The sequence below is a fragment of the Euleptes europaea genome, chromosome 5 (genome assembly GCF_029931775.1).
Source record: "Euleptes europaea isolate rEulEur1 chromosome 5, rEulEur1.hap1, whole genome shotgun sequence".
Lineage (NCBI taxonomy): Eukaryota > Metazoa > Chordata > Lepidosauria > Squamata > Sphaerodactylidae > Euleptes > Euleptes europaea.
In genome coordinates this window covers 63,161,454-63,175,693 of record NC_079316.1, presented here as the reverse complement: position 1 = coordinate 63,175,693, position 14,240 = coordinate 63,161,454, and the positions used below count along the sequence as shown (strand labels likewise).

The 14,240-nt window shown below is 41.6% G+C and overlaps 1 protein-coding gene across 1 annotated transcript in view; it reads right to left on the bottom strand.

Annotated features, from left to right (window-relative positions):
- Window positions 1-14,240, bottom strand: part of ATRNL1 (attractin like 1) — a 645,181-nt gene that overhangs the window by 516,176 nt on the left and 114,765 nt on the right. The window contains exons 9-10 of the mRNA XM_056850671.1: window positions 6,590-6,773; window positions 4,479-4,633 (exon numbers count right to left, since the gene is read on the bottom strand). Coding sequence (XP_056706649.1) covers window positions 4,479-4,633; window positions 6,590-6,773 — 339 coding nt within the window. The remainder of the gene's footprint in view (window positions 1-4,478; window positions 4,634-6,589; window positions 6,774-14,240) is intronic.

Below are 14,240 nucleotides of genomic sequence, written 5' to 3'. Positions count from 1 at the left end.
CCCTCTCTCACACACAGGCTCCATGATCCTTACTTGTTCTCTAGATCACATTAGCAGCCTGCCATCTGATTCTGTACCTAGAAATGAACATTGATCCTTTAGCAATAAAGGATTGCATCCAAACTCTTACCTAGACCCTTAGTACATGGCCAAGTATATGCCAAGAGTCTTGTGACTCATAATATTTGAACATCTTGGTCAAGTGAGTTAGGAAGTAAAGTAGCAAAAAAGATGTTTGGCAGGAATGCACTTTCTTGAAAGTGCAGCGTTAAAACACTTCAGAGAAGTGTCACCACCTATAATAGTCTAACAATGAATGGCTGTTGACCACAAGTGCCAGGGGAAAGAAGTGAGGACAATATTAAACAATAAGGGTTTCTCATATTCCACTCTTCAGCGTCCCCAGAAACACTTTTTTTTTATTACAACAGCTTTACATAGAGAGGCATATTATTTATTGGAAAATAAAAGTGATGAACAATTATGAATTCAATTTCTATTTCAGGAACATTTTTTTCATGTGAACTATACAAGCCAACTATATTTTATCACAACACCCTCCCAGCAAGATCTTTCAATTATGCTATAAATTCAAGTGTCTTCAAGATCTCATAATTCAGTGGATGGTCTCAGACAGCTTACTAGAGCACATAAGAAAATCTGTGTGTACAGTGACCAGTTTTTTTTTAAAGAAGAAAAGAATAAAAACCCGTATGCAGTATACATTTAAATTTCATAGGAGGGTCATTTAAGACAATGTTTCCCCCACTAAGAAAAGGGGGGGTAACCTGAAGAAACACCATAAAAATAATTGTTAAAAGCCAAGTTTAAGATAAGGAATCCTTGCAGCCTCCAGATATAATAATTCCTTGCTTGCTTGTGTTATTTGTCAAACTGGCAGGTCTTTTCAACAGAGTAGGGGGGGAAGCATGTTACAAATAGCCTTTCTTCTTATCTTCCCCGGCCTTCTCAGTAACTGCTTGAACACACTGAACAAACCTCCGTGATAGAAAAATAGTTTTGCTTAAAATCCCAACTAGAGCTTTTTCTCTAAAGCACATATTTATTCACATCAAGTGCACCAATTTCAAAGCAGATTTATTTTTAACAGATAATATAATATCATTTGTATTCTGGGTAACCTGTTCCAACTTGCCCTTGCCTAGGGCAAGCTGTGTGAACAGAGACAGTGCAGTACAACCCAATGTTTCTTTTAGACACGTATCCTAAATACAGACATTTACAAGATAAAATTTGTAGTATGTACACTACAGTCTCATTGATCAAATTTCCCCTGGCATCTCCAGTCATTCAGAAATTCAAGTAATCAGAAGTGTAGTTTATATAATGTTGGAAGGGGACTGTGTGAGACACATACATTAAATTCAGATAAGCATTATTTTGGTAATTGAGCTTCTCTGAAAGTTAAAAAAATTCACTGGAAGATAATTTTAGCCCCTTTGTTTACAGTCAGGTAACAGCATGCAGTTTCGACTTCAAGTATCTATTTGTTTGACTTTCAACTTCAGGACTCGGGATGGCAAGGTAACAAAATAAAATATCCTTGAAGTTTGCCACAAGTGTGAGGAACTTCTTTTCCAGTTTATTCCATGTCAAATAAATCTGTCTTTATTTTAGTCATAAAAAGTTCCCTCTCTCAGTGAAATAGGATATAATAAATTTTAACTACAGGTGAAACATCAGCAGCACAACGTACATATAAAAACAGGTTCTCCCCCAAACACCTTTACAAAACAACAGACAAACTGAAGCAATTATATTATTCTGATTTTGTATGATGTGAAGCAATTATAATATTCTGATTTTGTATTCCTAATGCTACAACAATAAACAGATAACTGCAGCTACAGAGTGCAGCAGAGCAACCTTGATGAATTTTAAGTATACACAAATATATAAAATATAATCCACTGCAACTGCTACTTCAAACTTTGGGAGATACAGACATTTTTGTTCAAATGTAGATGTTCTCCTCCCATTATTTTATTTTTAAATGGCACAATTTGTAAAGGCTTTGTAGTAATACTGATCTTCACTACTGCTAAAAACACGGAATTCAAAATATTTGACAAGCACTTGTCAGGGATGCTCTAGGTTGATCCTGCATTAAGAAGGGCGTTGGACTAAATGGCCTGTATCGTGAGCTCCCCCTCACTTGTAGTCTTTAAGCAGAGGCTGGACAAGGGCTTGTCAGGGATGCTCTAGGCTGATCCTGCATTAAGTAGGGGATTGACTAGATGGCCTGTATGACCCCTTCCAACTCTATGATTCTATGAATACTGTTAAGAAACGCAAGGCGCTTCGGGTTTTTAGATAACAAAAAATTAAAAGATTGATAATGAAGCAAATTAAATCTAAAGACTTTATTTCATAGAATCATAGAATTTGAAGGGACCACCAGGGTCATCTAGTCCAACCCCCTGCACAATGCAGAAAACTCACAACTACCTCCCCCACACACACCCAGTGCCCAGAAGATGGCCAAGATGCCCCCCTCCCATGAACCGCCCAAGTTCATATAATCAGCATTGCTGACAGATGGCCATCTAGCCTCTGCTTAAAAACCTCCAGGGAAGGAGAGCTTACAACCTCCTAAGGAAGCCTGTTCCACTGAGGAACAGCTCTAACTGTTAGAAAATTCTTCCTAATATCTACTTCCTAATTTCTCTTCCAATGTTTTCAAGCTGGGAATGAAACATTTATATATAAAAAAGAAACATATGCAAGGAATTTTATTTTTCCCCTCTAAGTATATTTCTATGTATTATGCATATTGCAGAATTGTGGTATTAATCTTGCCAAAGGAATGGCACAGAAGAATAAACTTGCATCTAATTAATCTCGACACAAGTTTTAAAATGAGAGAAATTACATTTGTCATATTTGTATTATATCAGATTAATAATGCATGGAGAGTGAGACTGGAAGAAATTATAGATAATATGTTAAGTGCTTAATTATCTAGGAGCAGAAATAATGTAGCATTACAACTTTAGAAATACAGAACATTATACACTTTTATGTTGAAAAAATAAAGAAAAATTGGTTATGCAATGTGTCTCAAGTTACATTTATGGCTGTCCCAGTACACACATAGTTGATTACAATTTCTATATTATGTGACAAGAAAATATAACCATTAGAAGTAATCAATTGAAGTGACTCATGGGGCCTACACATTTTAATTCAGTGCTACAAATAAAAATTACAGCCTTTAAGCAATTTAACACTTCTTCCCATATTAAATTAATGAAGAACTCTGTAAATTAAAGTAACAATCACAATCGAAGCTATTTGAAACATTGATAATTCATGCCAGAAGAACAATGAAACAGAATGCCATGTATTGCTGCTATGGAGAAGTTGCAACTATAGAATAATGGTGTGTCTTAGCTGCACTGTCAGTTATCTGGGATGGCTAGACCACAATACCTCTTGTTCTCTGGCATATGCTGGCTCTATCTTCATTTTAGAAACGAGTTTTTGTTTTGTTTTTAAGTTCTATGAAAATTTCTATGCTGTCACTCCAGGGAAGCTGCCAATGCTTTCAACACTTAGCTGTACACCTTTACAGAACCAGCAGGTTAAGAAAATGCTTTCTTCCCATCAGCCGACTAAGGTATTGTTAGCAATCCATACACTACAACAAAAGTAATATAACTTTTGTGTGCTGAAACTCCATAAGCACACGAGATACAGAAGGACACTTCATGAGTTCTCAGAAAAACCTATGTCTGAGTTTGTTCAAACATTTTAAAATATTAGTGACACTTGCAGTGCAATCCTAAACACAATTACACCCTTTGAAGTCCACTGACTTCAACAGATCTCAAACAAAGTAACTTTTGTTTAGATTAGAAACCTTAAGAATGGATCTCTTTCTTGAAATATAGGCATGTTTTTGCACCTTCCAGGATTGGTGTACAGAAAAAACACAGCAACACAGTCAAAACTGATGCAAGCGATTGATTTGTGGAACTGCTAGAATGTGGAAGGGATGTCTAAGGGAGGTATACAAGTAGTACCAGAAATAAAAAGGGAAGAGACAAGGAACTTTACAGTGAAGAGCAAGAAGGGGTGAACATGTAGAATTTACTGTGGCAAGAAGTGTAGATGGTACAGACTGGACAGGTTGGTGCAAATAAGGCGGATATTTCTTTGAGTGTTTTGCAGCACATGATGGAAAGAGTTCAGATACTAAATAGCCTTAGTTTAAAACAATTTCATTGTATAACAAATTGGTTTGTTCCATAAACATAGCAACTTAGTATTTGTCAAACTTAATATTATCATGATAAAATGCAGCTTATCAAGCAAGTAAGCAGCTTAAAAGTTTTTCACATAGTGAATAACTTTTTTTGAAATGGGATACTGTAAGCATATTAGCTGTGTTTTGTATGTAAAGGTTGTCATACTTCACTTTCAAACAGTTATTTAATCCTATGTGTAGTACCTACCTATATCATAAGCCAGGAAATCAGCAGAAAAACATTTTGCACCATTACTCAGAGAAGTATCGTTATGAGTGTTTCCACCAAAAATTAGCATAGCTCCACTGATTAAGACAGCTGAATGGAGATACCTTGCAAAACCACTCTCTTTCAAAATTGTCCTATTAAAAATAAGAAATACATATGACTGTATAGTGTTGATTTTTAAAGACAATTTAAAATACCCAACAAATGCATACAAAATCATTCCCACATAAACGAAACAACTGCTGAATTATAAGAGGCAAGCTATAAATCCAGCATTTTCTTAAAATTTTCCATTGGCTTCTTGTTTTCTTGTTTGGAGTAACATCTCATTGCAAATCCCATGAGAAACAGCACACAGGGTATTTCCTTTGTAAATCACATTGCACAAGTGATGGACTCCAGGAATAGGTGAATACCATCTGCTCACCAAACCCTGAACCTTGGCAATCTAGAACTGTAGTATAACTATGACTAGATGAGCAGGTAGCTGGTTATCTAGCTCTCAATCTTTGCAATAAATATAGCAGGATGTGCTAGGCTAGCTGCCAACTCCCAAGTGTCGGACCGCAGCATTTCAGAGGCACCGCAGAAAGCTGCTGTCAGGGCTGGGAGAGTTCAGAGGAGTCAGAGAGTTCCTTGTGTCAAAGCCAGAGATCAGAGTCCAGTAACCTGCCAAATTAGAGTCCAGTTCTGTCCTCCGAGAAAGCTGTTCCAAAGTCCAAGGTCAGGGAGAATTGTTCAGTGTGGGAGTCAATGAGTTGCCGTGTATGCAATCCGTTGCTTCCTCGTCTCTGGGCTGTCCAGCTGTTCCTTTTCTGATGTCCCGCTTCTGCATTAGCCCTCATCCTGCGAGGACTCACCATCCAGCAAACGCCGATATGCTTCCAGCTGGGCACTATGCCTTTTAGCTACCATCGCCTTTCTCTGTCGCTGCCTCCACCTGTCATCCCTTGATGCTGCCTCTGGCAAGTCAGTAATTTGAGGGCTCACAGCTGGGCTACTGGGTCCAGGCTCTGAGTAGGGCGGGGTGGTTCTGTCACAACTTCAGACTGCAAGTCCTGTGCAGGCTCTGGGGAGCCAACAGCTTGAGGGCTGCCAAGCTCCTCACAAGGCTGTGCTGAGTCTGATCCCACTTCAGGCTGCGAGGCCGGAGGCAGGTCCAGTGTGGCTGAATCCTCCTGGTAGAGGCACAGGGAGCAGTTTTACGTCTCCTTCATAGCATATGGAAGAGTATGGGGAGAGGGAGAATATGTGCCTTATAGTCTGTACTCCCGAAACCTAATGTCTATCACAAGCCAGGGTATTTGAGGCTGTTAGAAGACCTATCCCTTTCCCAGTTTAAAGAGATCATTGGGATGCAATTAATTAGGAACAGAAGAGGTTATTTTAATCTAAACCTAATTAAATCCATACCTTCCTGAGCAGGGCTGTTGATGTTTCAAAGTCCATATTTCCCTTTAAAGCACACAGGCATCCTTTGTGTATGAGGAAGGGAGCTTTGACTCTTGAAAGCTTATACCCTGAAAACTTTGTTGTTCTCTATGGTGCTACTGGACTTGAATCTAAGCATCCTAGACAGTGGGTGATGCACAGAGACCACAAAGACCAGAGACCTCAGAACCGTATCATTGTATGTTGGCTAGATGTGTGACACTTCTACCTCAGCCACATCTTAGGGACCCCTGAGTAACCCCACCTATGCATGGTATTCCTTTCTGTTTTGTATTACTCCTCTGGCTATAGAGAAATAGCACTGCTATTGGATATTATTGCATAGCACTTGGGGCAAGGCTAACTTCTATTGCCAGAACACAGGAACATGGTACCATCCTTCTTTAAAAGGGGGCATCCTGTGGCAATCTCATACTGTACCGTCACAGCATAAAGTACTCAAAAATCCCTCAAAAAACATTCAAAGAAAAAGATATTATTGCATAACATTATAGAAAAAATAATATAAAATAGAATGCAAATATTTCATAGCACTGTTCACTCAAACCATTTCATAATCATTCTCAGGTTTTCTTAAATACAGAATAGCTGCCCATAAGGCATACAACTATTCGAAAACGAAAGGAAGACCTTCTTACCATGTCCGACTGTTGACTTCATATTTATAAAGATCATCAACCAATCCATATTTATTACCAGGCAATGCTTTGTATCCACCATGAACATAAATAGATGTTGTTGTATCATCATAGACGCTAGTATGGCCATATCCACCTTGCACAATTGCCCCTTTTGTTTCTGGCACAAGCCAAGAATTTGATCCTTTAAAAAAAGATGACAGAAATGGAAAGAAATAAAATAAAATTTTACTATCATCCCACAAATAACTTTTCTCCTAATAAATAATTACTTTAACACGATTATGAAATCACTGTACCTCAGCCTAACCTATTTTGCAGAGCTACTGTGAAGATCAAACAAGTGAGGGGAGAATGATATATGTCACCATAGCTCATTGCAGGAAGGGCGATAAAAATAAGCAAATGCCTTTCATATTTCAGCCTATTTAAATTCAATCATCTTCAGATTTTTTTGTGTACTGTGAAGTCATGTAAACTCATATCAATATACACTTATAGGACATGGAAATAAACATTAACCGTTTCTGTAGCAGTTAAAGCATCATTTGTTCTCCCCAGCATATATAATTACCAGGTATTGGAAATTCTCTGGTACAACGGGGGAAAGCTCACCTATGGATACACTTAATTATGCAGAGAGAAGAGCTGTAAAGACACTTCTTAAGAAGTCTCTGTACTCATTGCCTTTCTCATCAGGGTTGTTGAGCTGCTTGAACTTCAGGAACTGAAAACAGTAATGAAAAGCTAGATTACAAAAGTGTAATTTTCAGCGCATTCCTGATTTCTGAGGAAGGGGCTGTGCTGGCGTTGGGGCCCTCCATGCCAGCATCCGGGCTACTTACGCCACTGTAAGTGGCCCCATCGCTGGCAGGGAGGGCCGGATGCCGGTCTCTGGACGCTGACATGGCAGTACCACCCTGGGACCTCAACGGGGCCTTCCGCCGGCATCCCACCAGTGTAAAGGCCCAAGCTGGTGTTCCGGGGGTGTTTCCGGGGCATTCCAGGGGGGAAGGGCTGCCTGTAGGCAGCCTCCTGTCCCCTTTCGCCCCCGATTCACCAGCGCCGAGAATAATGTTGCTGCACCTGCTTTTTAGCAGGCGTAGCCTTGCTGTTCTCTATGGGGTGAAAAGCCCCATTTAAACTTTTAAAAGCCTGCAAAAGGCTTTTTAAGGTTTTTGGCAGCCAGGAAACTGTTTTGGAGGTGGAGCAGCAGCACCTCCTCCATACTGTCCCCGGCCGCCAGAGGCTCAGGAATGCACTGTTTGTAGTCTCATGACTGAGACTTCTCTACCCAATGGTACATTTGCTTATTTCATATAAACAAAGTGATTGCTTATATTGACACTTATACCCACCCAGGTATAGTCTGTTGGTTCCTGTCTCTATTTTATGTGATTAATCTAGTCAACAACTATTAATGACATATTCCCTTCCAATTACACCTCTCTTTGTAGGCTCTTTTAAATCAAAAGCTATCTTCAAAAAAAATATTCACTGAATATAACCTGATATATGTTTCAGTTTGACTTCTATCATCTGGCAGCCTAGAATTGTGTTTATATTCTTGAGGTGTTATGATCACCTCTGGGTCTGATAGGAGAGCAAAGGAGCTTCCTTTTGCCCTTTCATGCTGTTGTGAGAATTATGGCTTTGGGGAATCGATAAATCTCAGGAGGGGAATTGTGTGGATGGTTTTACTAACTTAGACCATAAAGCTTTTCTAGGCTAGTCCACAGGGAAATTTATTTTGCTTCAGGTTAGCAATACCTCATAAACTTTCTAAGAATCTCAATGTGAGGCTCAAGGAGAGTATAATATTATTGTTTTGTTTTAGCTGAAGCTTAAACAGCATCTTTTTATCCTAGAAAATTTCTGAGTAAAGTCTTTTCTGGACTGACTTGTTTAGATTAGTAGCAGGCTGGCGTCTGTTCTCAGAGCCAAAATGAAGCTTCTTTGGCTTCAGAAAAATAACTAATAGCATTTTTGGCTCTGATAAGAGCCTGACTTTTTTTTTCTTCTGAGTGAATAACATGCACTTCCCTCTGCCTTCCTCCTGAGATTTAGCCAAAATGCTCCAGGGGAAAATATCTAGGGGAAATGTAATGACTTTGAAGCTCCTTAAGCAATCCAAAGGTTTTTACATTGTACATGAGGAACAATTCATGGTGATTATTTTGTTATAAACCCCTTTTGGAGAAAGTCTGGCTGAAATCTTCATAAGAAAGGTCAGTGAGTTTCAAGGAACCTGTGTACAGCTCTCACTAATAAGATCAATTTTCAAAAAAGTAATGAGCCTACCATTAGGGGTCAGTAGACAGAATTGACTATGGGATAAAAGCTAAGAATCAGCAACATATAGAGGTATTGTTAGAGAAGCTTAGGCACAGTTCAGGGCAAGGGAAGACTGAAGGTTAACATAACCTGATGGATTAATGCTCTTAATTCAAGAGCAACATAACTTCATTTAAGGGCAAATCCAAGTCCACTGTCAATTTCAAGTAGCAGTTCAAATTCACTTGACAAAATAAGAGGCAATCAAAACCTCAGGCTGCAGAAGGGCCATCCAACAAATGAAAACTGGTCTATGTGTCAAGCTCCAGCACTCAGTAAGTGAAGCTTCAAGAACAAGGAATCTGGGTTGACATGCTGAGTAAAACTGCATTCCACCCATGTTGGATTTTTTGTCAGTGGGGGGTGGTCAACCTTGTGTTAGGAATGGAGAGCAAGTTTTTGTCCTCACTACAATAATATTCCACGTGCCATTAACTTCTGTGAGAGAAAGTAAAAAGTACACTGGTGGATACCCACTGTGGTGAGCAGGAGGATTAACACTCCCCCCCACCATCACCTTCAACTCAAATTGCAGTTTTTAGTCCTACTAGACTATGACACATTCAGATAGAATATACCTTTCGTGGAATTTCTTTTCCTACAAAAGAATTTGCTTTACAGTAACAGTATCCATCACAATTCAAATTGTCCAAGTCAGGCTTCTGCTGGTTTTTGTTTTTTTTAGTTCCAAAAAACGAGGCTGTACTGAGTTAAAGACACCATCTGGAATTTTATAGTTTAAAAAATGATCCTGCAGCTGCAGAAAACAGTGTTTCACTTACCTGTAACTGTTGTTCGTCCAAGGTCTTCTGTGCAGGCACACATTGGGACTGCGCATGCGCAGGCCTGCAGCTGGGAAGATTCCATTGCTTCTAAAGGCTAGAATAGGGGGCGCAGCACTCTCTGCACATGCGTCCGTTTTCCCGCCAAAACGGAGCCCTCTAAAGGGCGATGCCCCCCTATTCCCTCAGTTCTTTCTCCTGCTAAGTTGATCTGCAAGCAAGCAAAAACAGTAAAAAGCTCACAGTGGGGCAGAAGGGAGGGAATATGTGCCTGCACAGAAGACTTTGGACGAACAACAGTTACAGGTAAGTGAAACACTGTTTTCGTCTACAGGCTTCTGTGCAGTCCCACATTGGGAGATTATATAGCTACTCACCAAGGAGGAGGGAGTCAGCTGTTAGTCAAACAATGAATGTAAGACTGCTCTCCCAACTCCAGCATCTTTTCTACTTTCAGCATCCACAGCATAGTGATGAACGAAAGTATCCGGAGAAGACCACATGGCTGCTCTGTAAATGTCCTTCAAGGAAACACCACTCCGGAAGGCTGCAGAAGATGACAGTGCTCTATTAGAATGTGCTCTGAGCGAATCAGGACATTGCACATCAGCTTGTGTGTAACAGGTCTGGATGGTCTGGATTATCCACCTGGATAAAGAAGCAGAAGAAGCCAGCCAACCCTTCTTGGGTCCCGCAAAGCAAACAAATAAAGAGTCAGATTTTCTAATGTCTCTTGTACGCTGTAAATAAAGCAATAAAGCTCTTTTAACATCAAGCGAATGTAGCGCCTTCTCAGCAGGGGAAGTAGGCTGCGGAAAGAAAACTGGTAATGAAACAGTCTGGGTTAGATGGAACTTAGGCACCACCTTTGGTAAAAAATTCACAACTGGGCCTAAGAACCACCCTGTTTGGAAAAAAATGAGTAAAGGTGGAGAGGCCCTTAAGGCTGCCAGTTCACCAACTCGACAAGCTGAAGTTATAGCCACTAAGAAACAAACTTTCTTAGATAAAACAGAGAGAGGGACAGTGGCTATTGGCTCAAAGGGTGATAACATCAACCTAGAGAGGACCAACAATAACGATCATTGTTCAATTTTCCTGGGAACCGGGGGAAACAAATTGTTAAGACCCTTCAAAAACAACTTAGAGGTATAATGTGAAAAAAGGGAGCCCCCATCTATCCACATATGAAAGGCGGAGATGGAGGCCATATGCACCTTAATTGAAGAAACAGAGAGGCCTGTCTCCTTCAGCAAAAACAAGTACTCTAAAACCTTGGGTAAAGGGGCTGAGTGGGGCCGCAACCCCTGAGCTCTAGCCCACTTAGAAAAACGGAACCATTTACAAGTGTTGGAATAACGGGTAGTAGGTTTCCTAGAGCTAAGTAGGACCTTTAACACATTCTTAGAAAAACCTACTCTAGTGGCAGGATCCGCCAGGCTGTTAGTCGAAGCCTGTTGGGATCTTGGTGAGGAGTTCTCTGTAGGACAAAAGGTCGGGTACAAGGGGGAACCAAGACCACGTGCCCTGTGCTAGCATCATAACGGTTGTGTACCAAACCTGTCGGGGCCAAAAAGGGGTAGATACTACAGGTTTTGTACAATTGGATTCGCTTCACCACTTTCACTAGGAGGGGCAAGGGTGGGAAGGCATAGAAAAGCCCCTTGTACCGTGGGATTGTGAAGGCGTCCTCTATGGAGTGTGGGTCAAACCCTACCCTTGAGCAAAAGGTTGACGCCTTGGCGTTGTCTGTGGTCGCGAACAAGTCCACGTCAGGAAAACCCCAACAGAGAAACACTGGTTCTAGGTATTCCCAGTTTAGTGACCATTCGTGATGAGGTGCAAAGTTTCTGCTTAGATCGTCTGCTACCACGTTGTTGGAACCTGCAATGTGCACTGCCTGTAAGGCAATGCTGTGTTGATGGGACAAAAACACCAAACGGAACACCAGAGGTAAAATTCTCCTCCATTGACCACCAGGTAAGTGACCGAAGAACAGCTGTCAGGATGGAAAATTTCTTAGATTGCAAGTGGATGTATGGATTAAAAACCCTAACAAACCAATTCTGCAGGGGGCGCATGTGCAGTCTCGCATATGGGACCACTGCTGTAGTGGAGGCCATCAAACCCAGGAGTAGCTGGATATCATGAGCAAGGCAAAAACGGACCAATTGGAAACCAAAAACTAATTTCCTTATGATCCCCCGTCTATCATCTGGTAAAAAGGCTCTACCAAGAGAGGCATCCAGAATAACCCCTATGAATTGGATAAGTCTAGTGGGGTCTAGTGTAGACTTAATAAAGTTGACCAAAAGACCCAGAGTCTGTAACAGATTCACAGTAGTCTGGGCATGAGTCTGAACCAACTCTCTCGTGGGGGCGGTGATAAGCCAGTCATCAAGATAAGGAAAAATTGTTATGCCCTGAGACCTAAGGTGTGCCACAATCACTGCCATACACTTGGTAAACACCCTTGGGGCAGTGGAAAGACCAAAGGGAGTACAGAATACTGGAAGTAACGACCCCCCTCCACCACGAAACAGAGGTATTTTCGATGCTCAGGATGAATCCCAATATGGAAATAAGCATTTTTCAAATCAATTACGGTAAACCACCAATCCGGGTTTAATAAAGCGAGGACATGTTGTAAAGTTAACATCCGAAACTTTTTATTAACTAAAAACTTATTTAAACACCTAAGATCGAGGATGGGCCGCAGGCCCCCATCCTTCTTCTTTACTGAGAATAACCTGGAGTAAAAACCAGAACCCAGGGATTCCATAGGCAGAACTTGAACTGCTCCTTTCAAAACCAGTTCTTGCAAGGCTTGACCCAACGAAGGTAGCATCAGGAGTGAAGGTCATGGTGGAGGTATAACATGTGGTAATGTGACAAACTCTAAACAGTAACCCAACTGAACTATGTGTAAAACCCAACTATCGGTGGTGATGGCCTGCCAGGCCTGTATGAAAGGGGCCAAGCGGTCACCAAATTGAACCACAAAGGGTACCCCCTCCCCCTCCAGTCAGAAAGCTGATTTCTGGCCTTGGGTGAGGAAGGTTTATTTCCAGGGTTGTGAGGTCTGTTAGGTCTACGCCTGTTTTGCTGGTAAGAAACGAGGTTGCTGGAAGGTGGAAGGAGGTGGCGCTGAAACCCCCATGTACCTGGCAGTTTGTTTCTGGGCCTTCAACTGTTTCAATGCCTCATCCGTTGAGGCAGCAAACAAAGTTTTACCATCAAATGGCAAGTCCTCGATGTGATTTTTCACATCCTGTGACAAGCTGGTGGATCTCAGCCAGGAAAACCTCCTCAGGGACACAAAGGCGGCCATAGCTCTGGCTAAACAGTTGGATCCATGACGGCCAGCATTCATCTGGTTACTGGCCAACTTGACACCCTCATTCATAACCACTTTTGCAAAAGATTTCTGCTCTCAGGCAGAAATTCCATAAATGTATTCATTCAGTTCCATAAGTAACCTTGGTACACAGCCATAAAGGCTTGATAATTGCCTATACGGAAACCAAGGGCATCTGCAGAATAGCCCTTCCGGCTATGAGCATCAATTTCCCTGCTATCTTTATCCACAGGAGTGGAATTAATGCCTTGGCGATGTTTTGCTTGAACCTCCGCCACTATCATCGAGGAAGTAGGAGGATGAGAGAATAGAAATTCACATTCAGACAGTTGAATCTTGTAAATGTTCTCCACTTTCCGTGAAGTGGATGAACAAGTGGAGGGTTTCTCCCAAACTCTTTTAGCATTGTCCATAAAGTCTGACAAAACTGGCAGAGAAACTGTCAAAGGAGCCTCAGAATAGATTGGTGCTAAAATTTTCTCTTTAGGCTTAGGAGCAGATGAAGTAATGTCAATCTCTAAGGATTTAGCCATAGATAGCATTTGTTCAGTAAAGCCCCGAACATCCTCATTAGGCGAGCCAGGAAGAAGACCACTGAAGGTCTCATCAGGGGACGGATCCGAGGGAGCCTCGGAACCAACATAAGAGCGACACTGGGCTGAATTTTGTCAGAGTCCGATCCACTGCCATGAACAGAAAATTGAGAATCCTTGGGACTGGAACGGCGTGGGCCATGGTGCCGACTGTTGATGAAAAGTAGGTGGGAACCATGGCATAAAATAAGGGTTCCATTGAGCGGGATTCTGCATAGGCCACTGCTGGGGCCACCAAGGATGTGGACCCAAGGGCTGTTGAGTTGGCATGGATCCAAGCGCCTGCACTGAAGTAGAAGGCTGGGTTGGAGCCGAAGGCACAGAAGGTAAAAACATAGATTTCGCCAACTCCAAGTCAGACATGGAGAACTTCGGGAAAGCCATCTGGGAACCAGGGGACTCAGACCCCAAATGAGGTGAAGGGGTTCGAGGAGGAGGTGGAGTGGCCGGGTCCTGCAAAACAATCGGGTTTAGAGGTTTTAGTGGGTTTGGCAGACTTCTCCAAGTGCTTCGTCTTGCACTTGGCTTTCTTGCCACCCGGTTCAGAGGAGCTCTTCTTCTGAGCCTTGGACTCAGAAAAGTCA